The sequence below is a fragment of the Macrotis lagotis genome, chromosome X (assembly GCF_037893015.1).
Source record: "Macrotis lagotis isolate mMagLag1 chromosome X, bilby.v1.9.chrom.fasta, whole genome shotgun sequence".
NCBI classification, from domain to species: Eukaryota; Metazoa; Chordata; class Mammalia; order Peramelemorphia; family Peramelidae; genus Macrotis; species Macrotis lagotis.
Window position 1 is genome coordinate 691,887,391 of NC_133666.1, and position 18,327 is coordinate 691,905,717.

An 18,327-nucleotide genomic window follows, 5' to 3' on the forward strand; every position below is an offset into this window, starting at 1 on the left:
CACAAAAACCTTTGGGGAGGAGGGGATTCCTGGGAAGGAGAAGCAGAGGTCTGGGAGGTGAAGGATGGACTCTTTACTCCATTTATCCTTAGAGGCACTTGCCATGTGCAGCTGGTCTGGGCCTGGTTTCTTCCTGGACCAGCAGGGGGGAGGGGGGGGCTGTTGTCAGACTCACTTGGACCAGGCCACCACAGCCTCCATCTGGGTGGGGCCCTGGGTCCTGGACACCCCACCCCCACCCCAAGGCTCTGAGTCTGATCCTGAGGTGATGAAGCCCAAGGGCTGGAGTTTACATCTCTGAGCTGGCGGCCCAGGAGCTGCAGCCTGCCCAAGCCTCAGCTGCCAGTGACTCAGTTCTCCGTGTCCCCCGGCGACTCCTCCCTGCCCAGGCCCGGGCCTGGGAGGATGACTCTCTTTCCTGTTGTGGACTGTGTGCCAGCCCAGAAGTGGGTGCATCCCTGAGAGGAGGGACCAGTGATGCCTGGCAGCAAGCCCTGGGACTAGAGGTGGGGCCACAGCGGGCAGGGTGTGGTGTGAGGACAATGTAGGGGAGGGAGATGGGAAGGGAGACTCCTCTCCTGAAAGCTCCCCAGGACGGAAGATGGGGTGAAGCCCTTTGAGCATTCTGGGGGCAAGGATGGGCAGGGCCAACTGGTTCCTGACTGGTCAGAGACCCAGGCTTGTCATGCCATGGGGAGCTGGCACGAGTCCCAGGCCTCCGGGTGGGGGGGGCAGAGGATCAGTAAAGTGAAGGACTGTGGTCTGGTCCTCGAGCTGACCCGCTGGGGTATTGGGGTACCATGGGAAGGGGCAGGGGACACGGAAGGGATAGGGGATGGGGAGGGGGGTGAGGGGAAATGGGGCTGGGGGGGTGGGCGGAAGGAGGGCATAGAGATGGGGTTTGGGGTGTAAAGGATGTCCGGGGGGGGGTTCCTTTTGCGTGGCCAGGGCGTCCCCAGCACGTGTTTCCCCGTCCAAAAAAATAATCTCCCCGTCACCATGGCAACGGCCGGCTCCGCCACTCAGCCAGGCGGGGCCGGCCTCGGCGGTTGCCACGGCAACTGGGAGGCTTCGGCCAATGGGGGAGGCCCCCGCCCTGGAGGGGCGGGGCGGAGGCGCGCCTCGGGGCGGGGCCAGGGTCTGCCCCGCCCCCCGCAGTACGCCGGGCCCGGCCCGGCCCGGCCCGAGTCCGAGGGAGCCGGCGGCGCGGAGGGAGCCCGAGCCGGAGCCGGAGCCGGAGCCGGAGCCGGAGCCCGAACCCGAGCCGGAGCGTCAGGCCGGGCCGCCCGCGCCGCCGCCGCTCGGAGGCCCCCGGGCATCCCCCCTCGCGCGCGGGGGAGGGTCCGGCCCGGCCCCCCGGGCCCCGGGCCCCGGGCGCCCCGGCCCGGCCCGCCCCATGTGCGTGTGCTCGGGCCGGAGCCATGGGGCGGCCATGACCGCGGGCGGCGGGGCGCGGCGGCCCCGGGAGCCGGCGGCGGGCGCGGGGCCCGCGGGCCCGGGCGGCGGGCGGCTGCTGGGCACGGCGCTGCTGTGGCTGCTGGCCGGCAGCGCCATGTCCGGCCTCAACAAGTGGATCCTGGCGGCGCGCGGCTTCGGCCGGCCGCTGCTGCTGTCGGCGCTGCACATGCTGGCGGCGCTGCTGCTGGCCTCCCCGCTGGCCGCCCGGGGCCGCCGCCTGTCCGGCCGCGCGCGCGCGCGCCTGCTGCTGCTGAGCCTCAGCTTCTGCGGCGCCGTGGCCTGCGGCAACCTGGGCCTGCGCGCGGCGCAGCTGGACCTGGCGCAGATGGTCTACACCACCACGCCGCTCTTCACGCTGGCGCTGTCCCGCGGGCTGCTGGGCCGCCGCCACCACCCGCTGCAGTACGCCGCCATGGGGCCCATCTGCCTGGGCGCCGCCTGCAGCCTGCTGGGCCAGCGCCGCCTGCCGCGCGCCGGCTGCTCCTTCCTCTTCGCCGCCACCTTCCTGCGGGGCCTCAAGTCGGTGCAGCAGAGTGAGTGCGGGGCCCGGCCCCAGCCCGGCCCCAGCCCGGCCCCAGCCCCGCCCCAGCCCGGACCCCCAGCCCGGACCCCCAGCGCGGCCACAGCCCGGACCCCCAGCCCGGCCCCAGCCCGGACCCAGCCCGGACCCAGCCCGGACCCCCAGCGCGGTCCCAGCCCGGCCCCCCAGCCCGGCCCCCAGCCCGGACCCAGCCCGGACCCAGCCCGGACCTCCAGCCCGGCCCCCAGCCCCGGCACCCCCGTTCTGAGGCCCCCAGCCCGGACCCAGCCCGGACCCAGCCCGGACCCCCAGCCCGGACCCAGCCCGGACCCAGCCCGGACCCCCAGCGCGGTCCCAGCCCGGCCCCCCAGCCCGGCCCCCAGCCCGGACCCAGCCCGGACCCCCAGCCCGGCCCCCAGCCCCGGCACCCCCGTTCTGAGGCCCCCAGCCCGGACCCAGCCCGGACCCCCAGCCCGGACCCCCAGCCCGGACCCAGCCCGGGTCCCCAGCCCGGACCCCCAGCCCGGCCCCAGCCCGGCCCCCCAGCCCGGCCCCAGCCCGGACCCCCAGCCCGGACCCCCAGCCTGGCCCCCAGCCCGGACCCCCAGCCAGGCACTCCCGTTCTGAGGCCCCCAGCCCGGACCCAGCCCAGACCCCCAGCCCGGACCCAGCCCGGACCCCAGCCCAGCAGCCCCCATTCTGAGGCCCCAGCCCCGATATCCCCTGTTCCGAGGCCCCCAGCCCCGATTCTAAGATGCACCCCAGTCCTGGTACTCGGTCCCGAGGCCCCTCCCACATAGGACACCTCCTGGCCCGGGGCCTTCCAGCTAGGACATTCCCTGCCCCGAGCCCCCCCCCCCCCAGCTCCAGCCCTGACAGCCCCTGTCCTGAGATCCATCCGTTCCAGCTGTCACACCCCTTTTTCTGAGGCCCCTTCCCCCTCCGACCCTTCCTGTCCTGAGACCCCCTCCCAGCTCCAGCCCTGCTCCAACATTCCCAATTCTAAGGCTCCTCCAGGCCTCTCTACCTGGGCATCCCCAGTTCCAAGGCCCCCCTCAGGTCTGATATTTAACAAACTGGCTTGGAGAAGGGAAGGGACTCTCACCCAAGGTCATGCAGAGAGTCACTGGGTAGGGTTAGGATTTGAACTCAGATCCCCAAACTCCAAATGCAGCCTTCTTTCCCCTCAAACTCCAAGATAAACTTTTTTTATTTTCTCTGAAGGATGAGCAACATTAAGTTGAAGAGAGCTCAGGCTGTTTATAGATGGTGTCAGGAAAAACTTTCTAGGGATTAGAAAAAAGTCAAACAAACAACTCATCCTCTTAGATCATGAGTCCCCGTCTCTAGAAGCCTGGAACCTTGTCTAAGGATGTTTTAAATGGAGATTTGGGTCTAGATTGTGCTAGATGTCCTTCGAGGACTCTCCACAGACTGCGCTGTGCTTGTAGCTCAAGGTAGGCCTTCTGAGACATAAGTCGCCAGGAGCCTGTGAGCACAGTGATACATGGAGGCTAGGGTTCCACTGGGGTGCGGCCTTGGGCAGGTCCTGTTCTTGCCTGAGGTCCTGGGTTGGAGAAATGCGTTAGTCTTGCTCTGCTTAAGGCAAAGGCAGTTAGGAAAGAGTCCCAGGACATAGAAACGCTTCTTAGTCTTGTGTTGTGGGCATGGGAAAGGGGAGAAGGGAAGGACACTATTTAGAGAGTGTTATGTTGATTGGTATATTTAGAGACTCCTGAAAAGAAGTGTAGCCATATCCCTCCACCTTCAGCCTAATCTCTTCTGGATTTCCCAGTATTCACCACCAGCACCTCACCAAGCCAGACTTCCCTTTTTCTTCTCTCTTTTCTCCTCTTTACCGCCCATCTCACCTTTTCTCCTTTCTTTTTCTTCTCTCCCTCTTTTTCTCCTTCCTTTTGTTTTCCCTTCTCTTTTCTTTTTCTTCTCTTCCTTTCATTTTCCCTCCTCCCTCTTCCTTTCTCCTTTTCAACCTCATCCATTCTTTTTTCTTCCCCTACCTTCTTTTTTTCTCCTCTCTCCTTTGTCTCTAGCCATGCCCATTACAGATATGTACTGTCTCTATAGACACATTCCCAGAGATAGAACAGCATGGACCCTCATCTCACATGTGGCTTAAGCCTGCTCTCCTCACATCATTCACATGCTTCCATGCACATAATTAGTTATAGAAGCACGTTACATGTGAGCTTGTCTAAACACCCACTCTCCCAGTCCTGTGCAGGCACGCCCATATTACAATCCCACTCGTCCCCAAGTCTGTGAGCAGACCCCTGTATCTCATACGGGCATGCCCAGAACCCAGGAAGCACATAAGACACAGTGAAGAGCCACGCCTGCAGTAGATAGTCACCCTATCACCCACATGTATGCCCATTTAAATTTCCCATTATGCCCATCAGAGGAAGCTGCCCCACCCTCTTGTCCCCGGGCTGGGAAGGATTCTGTCCTGGCTGGCCGTCTCAAAGCTCCAGTGTCTATTTTTGCCTTTGGGTTACCTGAGAAGCCAAACAAAGAAACAGAAATGTGACACTTGGGCCAAGCCTGGGCCCCTGCTCTCCCTTTCTGGGGAGTGGCAGAGGGCTTGTTTTTGGTAGTGGTTTTTTGGTCCTTGTTTTTTACTTTTTTGGTGGGATTTTTGTTTGGTTTCGTTTGGTTTTAGCTAGGGCCAAGAGTACATCCTGGCTGTGCTCCAAAGTCATTGAGAAATCAGCTACCTCTCCCCTGAGTCCCCTGCCCACCTCCCTTCCCCCCATGGTAACAATTGTCCCTGAGACCCAAGGAAAGAGCCTCCAAGAGGATGTGGCCGAGGGGTGGGACTGATGCTGTGGCCTGAGATTCCTAGAGTCTATCTCTTGGACCCCCACCCTCCAATTGTGGGAGTCTCTGTTCTGTCCAACAGACCCAGGTCAGGGCCCTAGGAGGTTCCTGCCAGACCCTGCCACCCTACTGCTAATGGGGAAATCTAGAGTGGGAAGGGCATGGAAAGCCCTCATTTGACACAGAAAACTGATTCCCTGAGAGGTTAAGGAATTTGCCTAAAATCACAAGGCTCCAGGAAGCAAAGCCAGGCTCTAAGCACCAGTCTGAAGATGGCAGTGTTTTAGCCACCACAACCCCTTTGCCTCACCTTGCATCGGGCAGGCAGTCAGCCCACCTACAATGATCAAGCTCAGTGGATAGAACACTGGACCTGGAGTCAGGAAGACCTTCAGACACTTTCTAGTTGTGGAACCCTGGGCAAGTCACTGAAGCACCATTTGCCTCAGTTTCCTCATCTGTAAAATGGGGATCATACTTCCCAGGGTTGTTGTGAGGATCAAATGAGGTATTTGTGAAGCATGTTTGTCAGTCCATACAGCAGGTGCTGTATAAATATTCATTATTTTACCAGCCCTGTGCCAAGACACATAACTAATAAGAATTCGATGTTAAGGGGGGGGTCCTTTTAGAGAGGAAGGCCCTGGCAGGTGGGGGGGGGACAAGAAAGGGTAGAATTTGAGCTGAATTTTGAAGGAAACTAGGGGAGCCTAGAGGCAGAGGTGAGGAGGGGGTGCATGCCAGCATTCCTTTGCCATTGCAAAGGTCTGGATTTGGGAGAGGGGAATATAGGGGATGAAGATGAGTGTTGGCCAGAAGAGCCAGCCCTGCAGGGTATGTGCAGGGGAGTCAGGTGGGAGGTCATGGGCTTTCTCATCCCTGCTTGAGGCCCCCTCCCCAGTTGGGCCCCAGTTGGGCTTCAGTGACGGCATGTCCCTGAGGTGAAGGTGCAGCCTGGGATTGTCCCTTCTCCATACCCGGGAGGGTCCCCCCCCCCCCCTTCAGCCGGTCTGCCCCAAAGCGCCAGAGCTTAGGAGTCACCACAGGGCCTGGCTGATCCAATCTGAGACAGTTCAATGTCATTCATTCCTGGCAGCCCGAGACCCTCTAGGGGCCAGAGATCGCTCAATAGGAGTGTTGTCATTTCTAGGTGACCCATTTTGTAAAGAACATTAATGAGGTAGTGAGGCCTTATGCAGAAGAGGGCAGAGGCCTGGAAATTGGGCCCCAGGAGGACTGTTAAAGAGAGGTCTTAGAAGTGAGTGTGGCCATTGTAGGGGAGCATCTCCAAGTATCTGAGGTGCTTAGAGTGTGGAGGAAGGATCAGTCGGGCTCTCCTTGGCATGGGGGGGGTAGATGAGCATCAATGGCTTGGCAAGATAAGAGGAGGTCTGGGCTTGATGTCAAAGTCAGGAAAGAGTCCCTGCTCCCAAAAGGGAGGAGACCGGGGAGCTCTGCACCAGGATGTGGCCTTGGAGAAGCTGCCTCAGACCCTGCCCTCCTCCCCAACATCAACTTCATCTTCTTTTTCTTTAACAAGGAGATTCCAGAAACCTCAGGGAGGGGAGCCCCGGGACTGATATTCAGACAAATCAAACAGCAAGCATTTATGAGGCACCTACTACATACTACTGACCTAGACACCAGGAGACAAAGACAAGTGAAATGTTTTTTATCAAGAGAGATAAGGTGGACAGTCATAGTTACACAGGGTAGCTCTGTGGTCAGGGCTGCTCTGTGGTCAGGGCTGAAAGAGAAAGGGAGACTTGGACCCAGAAGCTCAGTTTGGGGGCCTTATAATTTTGCCAGATTGGCAAAGCCTACAAGCGCTAAGGATGAGGCTAAGAAGTAAAACTATGAGATGATGGGAAAGACCTTCCTCTGGCTTACCATCCATGTGAGAAACCATTCACTTCCCTGGGCCTCAGTTTCCCTCTGTATAAAGTGAGAAAGGTGGGAGTTGACTTTTGATGAAGCATGACTCTCACCCAGGGACCAGCTGTAGCTTGTCTGTACATGTATACTCAAGCACTGGGCTGGCCGCCTTTGGACGCCACGTGTCTCCATTCTGGGGCCTTTGAGCCGTCTCTCACCCCTGCTCCCCTCTCCTGGTTTCTAGGTGTTCTGCTTCAGGAGGAGAAACTGGACTCAGTCACCCTGCTGTATCTGACGTCCCTGCCCAGCTTCTGCGTGCTGCTAGGCGCGGCCCTGGTGCTAGAGGGGGGCCACACCGGGCCAGCCCTGGTCTCCACTGACCATCACCTCTGGCTGCTCATTCTGCTCAGCTGCCTGCTCTCAGTCCTCTACAACCTGGCCAGCTTCTCCCTGCTGGCCCTCACGTCAGCCCTCACCGTCCACGTGCTGGGGAACTTCCATGTGGTGGGCAATTTGGCCCTGTCCTGGCTCCTGTTTGGGAGTCAACTGAGCGGTCTTAGCTATGTGGGCATCAGCCTAACACTGGTGGGGATGTTTCTGTACCACAACTGCCACTTGGTGGCCTCCTGGTGGACCCTGTGGTGGACAGGCCGGCCTGTCAGAGCCCTGTGAAGGCATGGCGGTGCCTATTGGAGAGCCATGCTCACTGTGCCAGCTGGGCCTGGGCTAGTTCATCCCTGGGGCCTGGTGGCTTCACCCAATAGCCTGGAAGAAAAGGGGCTTGAAGTGGATCATGGGTGAACCCCAGCCAAGAAGAACCTTCCAGAAAAACAGCGTAGGGAAGGGCAGGCAGGGAATCTGATCGGTCACACAACCATTCTCTAGACCCTTAAGGTTACAAAGAGCTTACCTACCCCATGAGGGAGTGAGTAAGAGGATTATCACCCTCATTTTACAAAGGAGGAAACTGAGACTCCGAGCTGATGTGACTTGTCCGGAGTTCTATCCCCGCCCCTCCTGGTCTCCTGCATTGGCCTGGAGCATTGCAAGCCCCAAGTTCAGTCCTGATCTGTGCCTCAGTTTCACCTTTTGCTAAAAGAGGATGATGCTCACTACAAAGGGGTCAGAGGAGAATGTAAATGCAAAGGGTATTGTAATTAAAGTAAGAATCAGTGCTATTCCGGCTACAACCCACACCTGCTCTACATGTGAAGATGAAACGAATGATGGTGATTTCCCAGGAGTATCATGGAGAGGATGAGGCCCATCATCCAGGCACTGTTGTGCCTCTAGATTGGGGTGGACCTGGGAGTGGGGCTGGTGTTGGAGGCTCCACTGCTTCAGATAAGCCAAGTCAGGGCAGGCCCCCTTCCAGTTTTCCCCCCTTATCTTTCTGCTGCTAAAGACTGGGGAAGGTGGGGAAAGGAGGCTGTTTCTTTGAGGGAGAATCAGTGGCTGGAGCCCCTGGCCTACCCCTAGTGGGGTACCAGCAAAGGCCAGGATGGTCTCTACCAATTCTCAGGACCTTCCCCATAGGGCTTCTAACCCAGGCTGTCTGGCCATAGATGGGGATATCCTTTGGCGGTGCCTGTCCTGGGCAGAGGTGCCACCCCATCAGTGGGCTGGGGAAGGGGCTATTTCCGTCCTAAATAAAGCACTGTTTGGTTCTCTCTGTCTTGTTTCCTTAGGTGACACAGCTGCCTCTTACCCAGCCAAGAGGGGGGCAGAGCAGGGTGTGGAGGGTGGCCCAGAGACAACTGCTTTTAGAGCCAACTTGGGCCCAGAAAGGTTGATGAGCTCAGGCTGGAAGCCCCACCCTATGTCCAGGATCGGAGCTGGGAGGAACATGGGCCTGACTCACCCAGTAAGAACTGTGGGGCCCACCTTGGAATTTGAGCTAGCCCATGTGTTGTATAGTAAAGGAGAGTCCTGGGCTGGACGTCACTAAATGTGGTTTTGCAATAAACTGATTGGGTGGGATATTAGTGAGGCCAGGTCAGAGCCTGGTTATTTCCTCTCTTGTGAAATGTGAAATAGTCACAGAATATCAGGCGCCTGTGTGGAGGGGCCTTGGAAGAGGGGATTTCAGAGTTGAGGGGGGCTCTTAGAACAGGGGATGTCACAGCCGGGAGGAGTCTTAGAACAGGGGATGGCAGAGCTGGGAGGGACTTTAGCATTTTTCTAGTTATGGGATCTATCTCAGATTTAGAAGTGGAAGAGTCCAGTATCCACATTTTATTGTTAAAGAAACTGAGGCCCAGAGAGGGCAGGGCCTTCTCCAGAATCATAAGATGGTAAGGGGAAAAGCTCGGATTCCAACCCAGACTGCCTATCTCTTACTCCCCTGCTCTATCTCACCTGCCAGAGCCCCCCTCTCTCATTGGGCAGATCAGTCAAGGGGATTTGAGGTTGGCAAGAAGCAAAGCCTTGAGCTTGGCCCTGGGATGCCTAGAGAAAAGAGGGGGAGGGGGCCTGTCCCAGCCATGCTTCCCCCCCCTTGATTGGCCACACCCCCTGCTGAGCCCCCTACCCCAGGCCAGTGCATCAGCTCTCAAGGGGAAAGAGAAAAGTCTCTACTTCTGTACTCCCAGTCCCAGCTCAGTCATCCAATAGTGTCAGCTCCCTGAGGGTCAGTCCGGGATCACTTTTGTATCTTTAGTGCCTGGCCCCTCCTGGGTGCTTAATAGGATGGAGACCTTGGGGAAGGGAGATTGCTGCCTTGGACTCTACCGTTCCTTATCCTAGGGGCAGCCTGGTACCTCCCCATATTCTTGGTGAGATCAAAGTCCCTCTCCTGGACCCCCTTTCCCCACCTCCACCATACAGTACAAGGCTAGGCCTATAGATAGTCTTTGCAGTCAGGTAAAGATGATGATGAGGGGAGATGTCACTTATAAAGGTTCCAGTTTTCAAAACATTTCATATATTATCTCACTTAATTTTTGCAACAGCTCCAGGGGGTTGCTATTCAGTCATTTTTCAGTCCTGTCTGACCCTTTGTGACCCAGTTTGGTGTTTTCTTGGTAAGTTGAAGCCATTTGCCATTTCCTTCTCCAGCTCATTTTATAGATGAGGAAATTGAGGCAACAGGGAGAAGTGACTTGACCAGAGTCACCCAGCTAGGACAGGTCTGGGGCTGGATTTGAACTCAGGAAAAAGTAGTCTTCCTGATTATTATTATCAGATAAAGTGACTTTGACCAGGCTCACACAGATAGTTTCAGAGAGTAGATTCAAACCTGGGTCTTTCTGCTTCCAAATCCACTGCTTTGTCCACTTTATCATGAGGGCTTGGCCTTCAAGAGTCCTGGGCTCCACTGGAGGAAAAGCGGTTCTTGTACACAAAGAGCCAAAATTGGCCCCAGGAAAAGGAGCCACTGGTGAGACTACCTGACCCTGGACCCACAGCGCAGAAATAGCCTTTGCTGGCAAAGACAGGGAAGCTCTACACTCAGTTCCTAGGGTTCCTAGTGCACCAGAAGCTGCTTAAACCAGTTGTGGAGATCACAGGTGCCTCAATCCCATGAGGCCTGTCTAAAGTTTCATGAGGAATAGAGGCCTCCGAAGTGCCTGGAGAGGGTGGCCTGGGGACTGTCAGAACAAGCTCCAGCCTCAATCAATCAAATAGTGATGTGTTATCTTGCCAAGAAGACTGAAGCCTAGTAGGTTTGGATTATAGAGGAGAAGACAGGATAAAACACTGAGAATAAAGGCAGGAAGTCTTTTAATTCCGGTCCCAGCACTGCCACCAAATCATTGTGTGACTGAATCCATCCCTGCCTTGCTCTGGGCTTGTTTGGTCCAAAGGCAGAGCCTGGAGTCTCTCTGTTGCATCACCTCAGGGCCTTTCAGCTCCATCATTTAGCGAGTCTCTGGATGGGCTGTTCTCTCATTTCCCTCCAGCCCCGAGAGGAAGGAAAGTGTGGCCTGGCCTGAGTCACCCCTGCTGACTCAGAGTTGCTGCAGGCTGGGGGCTCCTGCCAGATTCCTGCCCAACCCAAAGCCTAAATTGTGGGCTGAGGCCTCCCACTGTGGCTTGTTGGCATTTCCATCCTGACTCAGAGTCCCCTGGCTCAGCCCCACCTCCTCTGCTGCCTCTTGCCATCCTGCCTGGGATTCAATCCAGTACCCGAGAAGCGTATCTATGGAAAACATTAATCATCAAGAAAACAGTGACAGTCCTTTGAAGTGGTCAAAGTGGACCTGGCAGGATCAGGGCCAGGACTAGGCCTCAACCAGGCCCCTCCACCTCCTGGCCAGCTCCCATGTCTCTGGCTCCTCCTGACTGCTGTGGGCTGGGCTCCTTGACTCTCAAGTGGCATGACATCACTCTCTGCCAGGAAGCCAAACCTCAAGGAAAGCTTTCAAACAGTCCCATCTCTTGCCTCCCTCAAAAAACTTGTCCCCAGCCACTGATGCCCTATCTGGATTGGCCTCTTGATGGCTGGTGTACTCCCCCGGCTGCCAATGTATGACCAACCCCCCCGCCCATCCTAGCCTGCCCCTCTTCCTTTGCCATGTCACATTGCAGAACTGCCTGCCCCTTCCATGGTGCTCTCAGATCACTCCAGAAGGTACAAACTTCCTTTAATTGAAAACCACTTTCTTTCTCATTCCTTTCTGGAGGCCTGGGTCTTTTCCAGTGACTCAGCTTCCCTCACCACCCTTTCTTGTACTGGCAATGCTTTCCTCTCAAACCTCCCCAGAGGCCGAGGAAGAATAGAAATATTCTTTGTTCCTCTTTGTCATTTTTCTCTTTCTGACTTTCCTTCCTTTCCCCTTCTCCCCATCACTCTGCATCTTTCCTCCTTTTGAGGTTCATACTCCACAAATATGTCACCCAATCTGGATCTTGGTAGCTATTATTTGGAGATCCCCCCCCCTAGCTATTATTTGGAGATCCCCCCCCCAGGTATTCTAGTTCCTTCCTTAACGAGCTCAATCATTGGCACACAACTATTGTTTCTTTTCTTTTTTTTTTTAAATTTTATTTAAGGCAATGGGGCACAGCTAGGCAATTATTAAGTGTGTGAGGGCAGATTTGAACTCGGGTCCTCCTGACTCCAGGGCAGGTGCTCTATCCACCCAGCTGCCTACTATTGTTTCTTCTTTAACTCCTGCTCTACTAATTAGGGGACTTCAACATACACATTGATACTCCTAAAAGGAATTTATGCTTTAATGATGAAAAACAAGTAAGAGGAAGGTGATGGGGATGGGGAAGGGCATGGTAGCAGTTTGGAGAGTCTGAATCACAGCTGGGAGGGGAATGGCTTGCCTGGGCCTGCTTCCAAAATGGTGGCCCAGAAGGAAATTCTTGAGAGAATGGGACTGCATGGTGGAGGGATGTTTCTTGGGGTGGGGGTCTTCTCCCCAGGCACTGCTGGAAATTCCAGGGTAAGAAGGTAGCTGAGTCAGTGGCAAATTCCAGAATCTAAGAGTAGCTGAAGGGGAGGGACATGGAGGTCATTCATGTATGTTCCCTCTTCTCTCTTCTTTATCTCACATCACTGAGACACCTTCCTCCACTACCTCCTCCTTCATCACCATCTCCCATGAAGAGGTAGCTCCCTCCTTGCCAAGGCAAACCCCTCTGCATACACCCCTGACCTGAGTCCTTTTCAGCTTCTCCAGAAGATTGCTGACATTATCATCTCTCGCTGTCTTTTATCTTCAATCTCTTCTTATCTACTTATTAGCCATATGACCTTGATCAAATCTCTTAATCTGTTTGATATTTAAAGCACATAGTTAGGATAGAATGCTGGGCCTGGAGTCAGATTCATCTTCCTAAGTTCAAATCTGGCCTCAGACACTTACTAGCTTACCCTTAGTTCTAACCTGATGCAGAAAATCTAGAAGACAGCCTCTTTCTCATAGAACCACAAGAGATTATTTTTCTCCTCTTGCCACAGCCTGACTGTCATCATAGCTAATGGCCTAGTTGTTCCTTCCTTGACCTTTCCTGCCTAAGATGGAACTGTTGGCTTTGGGAGAGGCTTTCCAGGGATCCATGAACCATCTTGGGTCGTGCTGTTCCATTTGATGTCAAAGGGAAGTACTCAATTGTTCTGTTGGCCAGTTTTGCTAAATTTAGAGAGACACAGGGAGAGATGGAGAGAGAGAGAGACTGAGAAAAATAGAGTTCAATCTCAATAAAGGCATATAAAGAGAAGGATTTAGATCAAGAAATGATACTATAAAAGCAAGACTTCCATATAATTTAGGGAGGAAATAACATCCTATAAAACTAACTTCATTCCTTGTGTGACTCAATTGGTAAGTCAATAATGCAGGAGTATTTTACTTACATTTTAAGAAAGCATTTAGCAAAGTGTTTTATGCTGGAGAGATGTCAGCTAGATATTAATACAAGTGGATAAGACAGAAAAGGTTGAATGAAAAGACCCCCAAAACAGTCATTGTTCCATTCTACTCTTCCTTTCTCCTTTCAGTGCATCCCTCCTTTTCATTCCTTAATTTTATTTTTTAAAAATCATCCCATCACAGTCAACTCATACCTGGGCACTCTATGTACACTCCTAACTGCCCTAATAATGAGAAAGGTCTTAGGAATTACAAGTTATCCTTTTCCCATGTAAGAATGTAAATAGTTTAACCTCACTGAATTCCTTATTATTTCTCTTCCCTGTTTACTTACTTATGCTCCTCTTGAGTCCTGTATTTGAAAGTCAGATTTTCTATTTAGCTCTGTTTTTTTCATCAGGAATCCTGAAAAGTCCTCTATTTCATTAAATACTCATTTTCCCACTGAAGTATTGTTTGATAGGCTGGTAATCCTAGCTTCCTTGTCCTCCAGAATATCATATTCTAAGTCCTCTGATCCTTTAATGTGGAAGTTGATAAATCTTATTGTTATCTGAGGTACCATGATATTTGAATTGTTTCTTTCAGGTCATTTTCTCTTTGACTGGAAACTCTGGAATTTGGCTATAATGTTGATTTTGGGATGATTCTTTCCATGTCTTTTCTTTCCTCTGCTTCAAGGATTTCAGAAAAAGTCTTCTTTGCTAATTTCTTGAAATAAAGTATTCAGACTTCTTTTTAAATCATGACTTTCAGGCAGTCCATTCATTCTTAAATTATCTCTCCTTGATCTATTTCCAGGTCTGTTGTTTTTCCAATGAAACAATTCACATTTTCTATTTTTTCCATTTTTTGAGTTTTGTTTCTTGTTTTCTTGTCACTTGCCTAATTCTAATTTTTAAGGAATTATTTTATTCAGTGAGCTTTTATAATGACTTCTTCATTTTCCATTTGGCCAGTTCCACGTTTTTTTTAAGGAGTTGTCTTCAGTGAATTTTTAAACATCTTTTTCCATTTGGACAATTCTGCTTTTTTAAAGAAGTTTTTCTCTTCAGATGAATTTTCTGCTTCTAATCATTTGGACTATTATGTTTTTTAAAGTGTTATTTTCAGGGTGGCTAAGTGGTGCAGTAGTGAGCACCAGCCCTGGAGTCAGGAGTACCCAAGTTAAAATCCAGCCTCAGACACTTAATAATTGCCTACCTATGTGACCTTGGGCAAGTCACTTAACCCCATTGCCTTAATTTTTTTTTTTTTTAGTTTTTGCAAGGCAAACAGGGTTAAGTGGCTTGCCCAAGGCCACACAGCTAGGTCATTATTAAGTGTCTGAGACCAGATTTGAACCCAGGTACTCCTGACTCCAGGGCTGGTGCTTTATCCACTAAGCCACCCCTTCATTGCCTTAAATTTTAAAAAAATTAAAAATTAAAGTGTTTATCTCTCTCTCACTTGATTTTTAGAATTCTTCCAAGAATTCTTTTGAGCCTGAGAGCAATTCACATTTTTTCATTCAGGCTTTGTATATAGCTGTTTTGATATTGTTATCTTCTTTGTCACTACAGTAACTTTCTATGGTTAGGTCTTTTTTTTTTATTTGCTCATTTTTTCCAGCCTGTTTCTTGACTTTTAATTCATGCTTTGGGGATAGAGGGGACAGTGTCCCAAGCTTCAGATTTTTTTTTTTTTGGTATCATGGTTTTCAGAGTTGGTTCTGGGGATCTGAAAGTTTTCAGTTCTTCCAAGGTGGTATGATCTAAGGAGAAGGGTGGTCACTATTCTCCTGGTCTGTGCTCTGATCCACAAATATTCTGTGGAACTGTGTCCAGAGTCCCTGCTCCTGTTAGTGCTCCTCCTTGCCCTGGGACTCCAACCCAGAACCATGTTCCAACAAAATGTCCCTTCTTCTTCTGATTAGTTGTCTGACTCCCTTACCATTTGTAGGCTGAGAGCTTCTTAAGCTGTTGATTCAGTCACCTAATACTTGCACTGGACTGTGCTCCACTTTCACCCTGGTGAGATAGACTTTTTCCTCCTGTCCTAAGTTATCTGGGGCTGGAAAACTGATTCACTTTGTTCTTTGGTGGGTTCTGTTGCTTCAGAATTTGAGGGCTTTGTTTTAACATTGTTTAGAGGGGAATTTGGGAGAGCTCAAGCAAGTCCCTATCTTTACTCCACCTTTAGATTAATCCATGGAATATAAATATTGACAGAGAAGATGCTGGGCCTCTGCAAACTAAATGAGAACTAAAATAGGGTCCATCAGCTTTACTAGACTGTCTGAGGACTTGATCCAAAAAAAAGGTTAAGAATTCCTACTCTAAACCCTTTGACTCTGATTTTCCTTGCTTTACAGTCCATGTCAGTGTACCTTACTTTCCTCTCCTCTATTATTAATTCAAATGAGAAGGTTCTTTCCCCCCAAATCCCAAGTTTCCTATCACTTATTCCAGTGGCCAGCTCCATGACACTCATCAGGATCGGATCAGAACTGCCATTTTACTATTTCCTCATCATTTAGGTCAACTTATAAATGACCTGTTTCCCAGACTCCTCATCTATTTCCTTTCTGTCCAGAGAACCTGTTTCACCTAAAAATGTTTGCTGTGTCTGTTCACTGCTGAGAGCCCAGATGTTTTCCCAGTGTTGTTCAGTCATGTCCAACACAAGGTTTTCTTGGCAAAGAAACTGAAGTGGTTTCCAGTTGTCTCCTCTAACTCAAAAGGAATTGAGAGTGGGACTCTCCCAGGGTCACACAGCTAGTAAGTGTCTGAGGTTTAACTCACATAGTTGAATTTTCCTGACTCCAGGCCCAACCACCTAGCTGTGGGTATTTAGTGGCCTTCCATTACATCCTGAGATTCTCAGTCACTTTTTTTTTGCATCATGAACTCCTCAAAGCTAAGGGATCCCTTTTTCAGGGATCAAGTTTTTTTTTTTAACTTTTTGCAAGGCAATGGGGTTAAGTAACTTGCCCAAGGTCACACAGCTAGGTAATTATTAAATGTCTGAGACTGGATTTGAACTCAGGTCCTCCTGACTCCAGGGCTGGTGCTCTATCCACTGCGCCACCTAGATACCCCAAGATCAAGTTTTTAAATGCATAAAAATAAACCATAGAGGACTGCAAAATGCAGTCATCAAAATATTTTACAAGACAAATTTATAAGCTGTGAGTCCCAGGTTAAAGCCCCTAATCTAGGCATGGATGACCTCAACAAAGAAAAGTAACATACATCATTCACATGAACCATTGGATAAAGGTGAAGGATCATGATTACAAGAGGATTTGAAGGTGGAGCTGATATTGAGACAGAATTTTAGTCAGTCAAATGACCAAATAGTATTCTATTACCTACTGTGCTAAGGATTCCAAAGAAAGGCAAAAACAAGTCCTTGACCCCAGTCTAATGGGGGAGATGGCATGCAAATAACCAAGTAGAAACAAGTTAGGGACAAAGTGATTTATCTTACCTTACTGAATCCTTCTAGAAGGATGGTGTAGGATGGAATTGAAGCCTTAATGCTGCTGTCAGAAGGCTGAGGCTCAGGTCCTAGCACATGCTTAGCATCGGGAAAACAGGCTGAGGCTTAGCCTCTGAGTGATGATGGCCAGGTCATTTGTCCTCTCCTTGCCTCAAATTAGGGTAGCTAAGTAACCCATAATGCAAAGAGCATGGGACTTGGAAGCAGGAAGACATGAGTTCAAATCTAGCCTAAGACCCTTTTTATCTGAGTGACCCTGGTAAAGTTTAACTGTTTATCCACTGAGGATTGGAATGGAGTGTCCTTCATTTAGATCAGTGGAGGAAACTAGCTCATCTACGACTACATCTGGCCCTGAAAATTCCAGGGTTGTTCTTTTTAGTTTTTTTTTTTGGCAAGGCAATGGGGTTAAGTGGCTTGCCCAAGGCCATACAGCTAGGTCATTATTAAGTGTCTGAGGCTGGATTTGAACTCAGGTACTCCTGACTCCAGGGCTGGTGCTCTATCCACTGCGCCACCTAGCCGCCCCCCAGGGTTGTTCTTAGTTGCAGAGTAAGACTATTAACTTTTGGGGTTGTCAATGTTATATTATTTCTCCTTAGTCTTATGGTCTGCAAAAACTCTCCAGGCCTTTTTCACAGGAGTTGTGTAGCCATATTTCCTCCATGCTGCACCTGAAGGCTTTTATTTTGAATCGAAGATTTGGGTCTTACCAGAGGGAAGGTCCTATCTTCAAGATCCTCTGATTTTTGGTCTTGGGTTCCAGAGGGGGTTTACAGAAGAGCAAAATCTTTCAGGGTTTAGAAATCCTGAGATTATGAATACAAACTCATTTTATAAATGATGCCCAAAGAGGGAAAAAGGACTTGTCCAAAATCATCTGTCAACATAATGGCAGAGTAGGATGAGATTAGCTCTACTGATCACCTTGGTAAGCATGCTCAATCTTAGCTTCTCTGTACAATGAGGGCCACAAGGGCTTCTGAGGCTATTGAACTCTGATATTTCCTGTTCTAAGGCCCCTCCCAAATGATATTCTCAGTTCTAAGGGTCACCTAGCCCTGATATTCTTCATTCTAAGGGCCCTCTCAGCTTTGATATTCCCTGTTCTGTGGCTCTTCCTAGCTCTGGCATCCTGTTTTGGGAATCCTCCCAGCTCTGACTTTGTTCTAAGGTTTCTCCCAAATTGGATACTGTAATTTAAAATATTCCAAGGCTCCTACATCTCTGACTTCTGGCTCTATGATTAAAAATCTGGGGACTGTGTATGTCTTCTCTAATAAGACCTTTGGCAGGTCTCTATAAGCCAGGAACCTGATTTAGATCTTGGTTGCAGTCATTGGAGGAGATTACAGATGACAGGAAAAGAGCAGGACTCACTGACCATCAACACTGGGAGCCAGAGGTTCCCCATTCAGAGCTGGTCTCTCAGTGGGTTCTTCCTGTCTCCTCCTCTCATCATCCATCCCTCCCCTCATGACTGTGTGGTCACCCTTCTGCTCCTAAGCTTGGCCAAGCATTACCTTTAGTGGGTCCTCTGGAGAATCAGGAGCTATTACATTCACTTTACAGTGGTTTATTATTTCATTTGTAATTTGATAGAATTTCACAGAATCAAACTAAAAGGAAAGAGATGGGGAGGGTAGAGGGGCCCAAGGTTGAGCCTCAGGTAATCTGATTACAAGTGATCTGCTGCCTCTTGGTTGTATGACCCTGAAACAAGTCAGTTCCCAATTCAGAACCTCAAACATTTTCCTCTGTAAAGTATGTGCAACCTTTAGTTGTTCAGAGAAAAGTTTTTTTCTTAAAATGATAAAGTGCTACAGT

General features: G+C 51.1%; 1 protein-coding gene across 1 annotated transcript; it reads left to right on the forward strand.

The window, feature by feature from the left end:
- The first annotated feature begins 1,078 nt into the window (after nucleotides 1–1,078).
- Nucleotides 1,079–10,853, forward strand: SLC35E4 (solute carrier family 35 member E4). Its single transcript, XM_074202262.1, has 2 exons — nucleotides 1,079–1,991; nucleotides 6,936–10,853. Exons 1-2 carry the CDS (start codon nucleotides 1,079–1,081, stop codon nucleotides 7,361–7,363), a joined length of 1,341 nt encoding a protein of 446 aa, XP_074058363.1. The 3' UTR covers nucleotides 7,364–10,853.
- The last annotated feature ends 7,474 nt before the right edge of the window (nucleotides 10,854–18,327 follow it).

What these genes read in the sequence shown, in the direction of transcription:
- SLC35E4 (XM_074202262.1), top strand. Translation starts at nt 1,079, where the DNA reads ATGGGGGAGGCCCCCGCCCTGGAGGGGCGGGGCGGAGGCGCGCCTCGG. An exon ending in CCTCAAGTCGGTGCAGCAGA is followed by an intron (nt 1,992 to 6,935) that starts GTGAGTGCGGGG and finishes CCTGGTTTCTAG; the next exon opens with GTGTTCTGCTTCAGGAGGAG.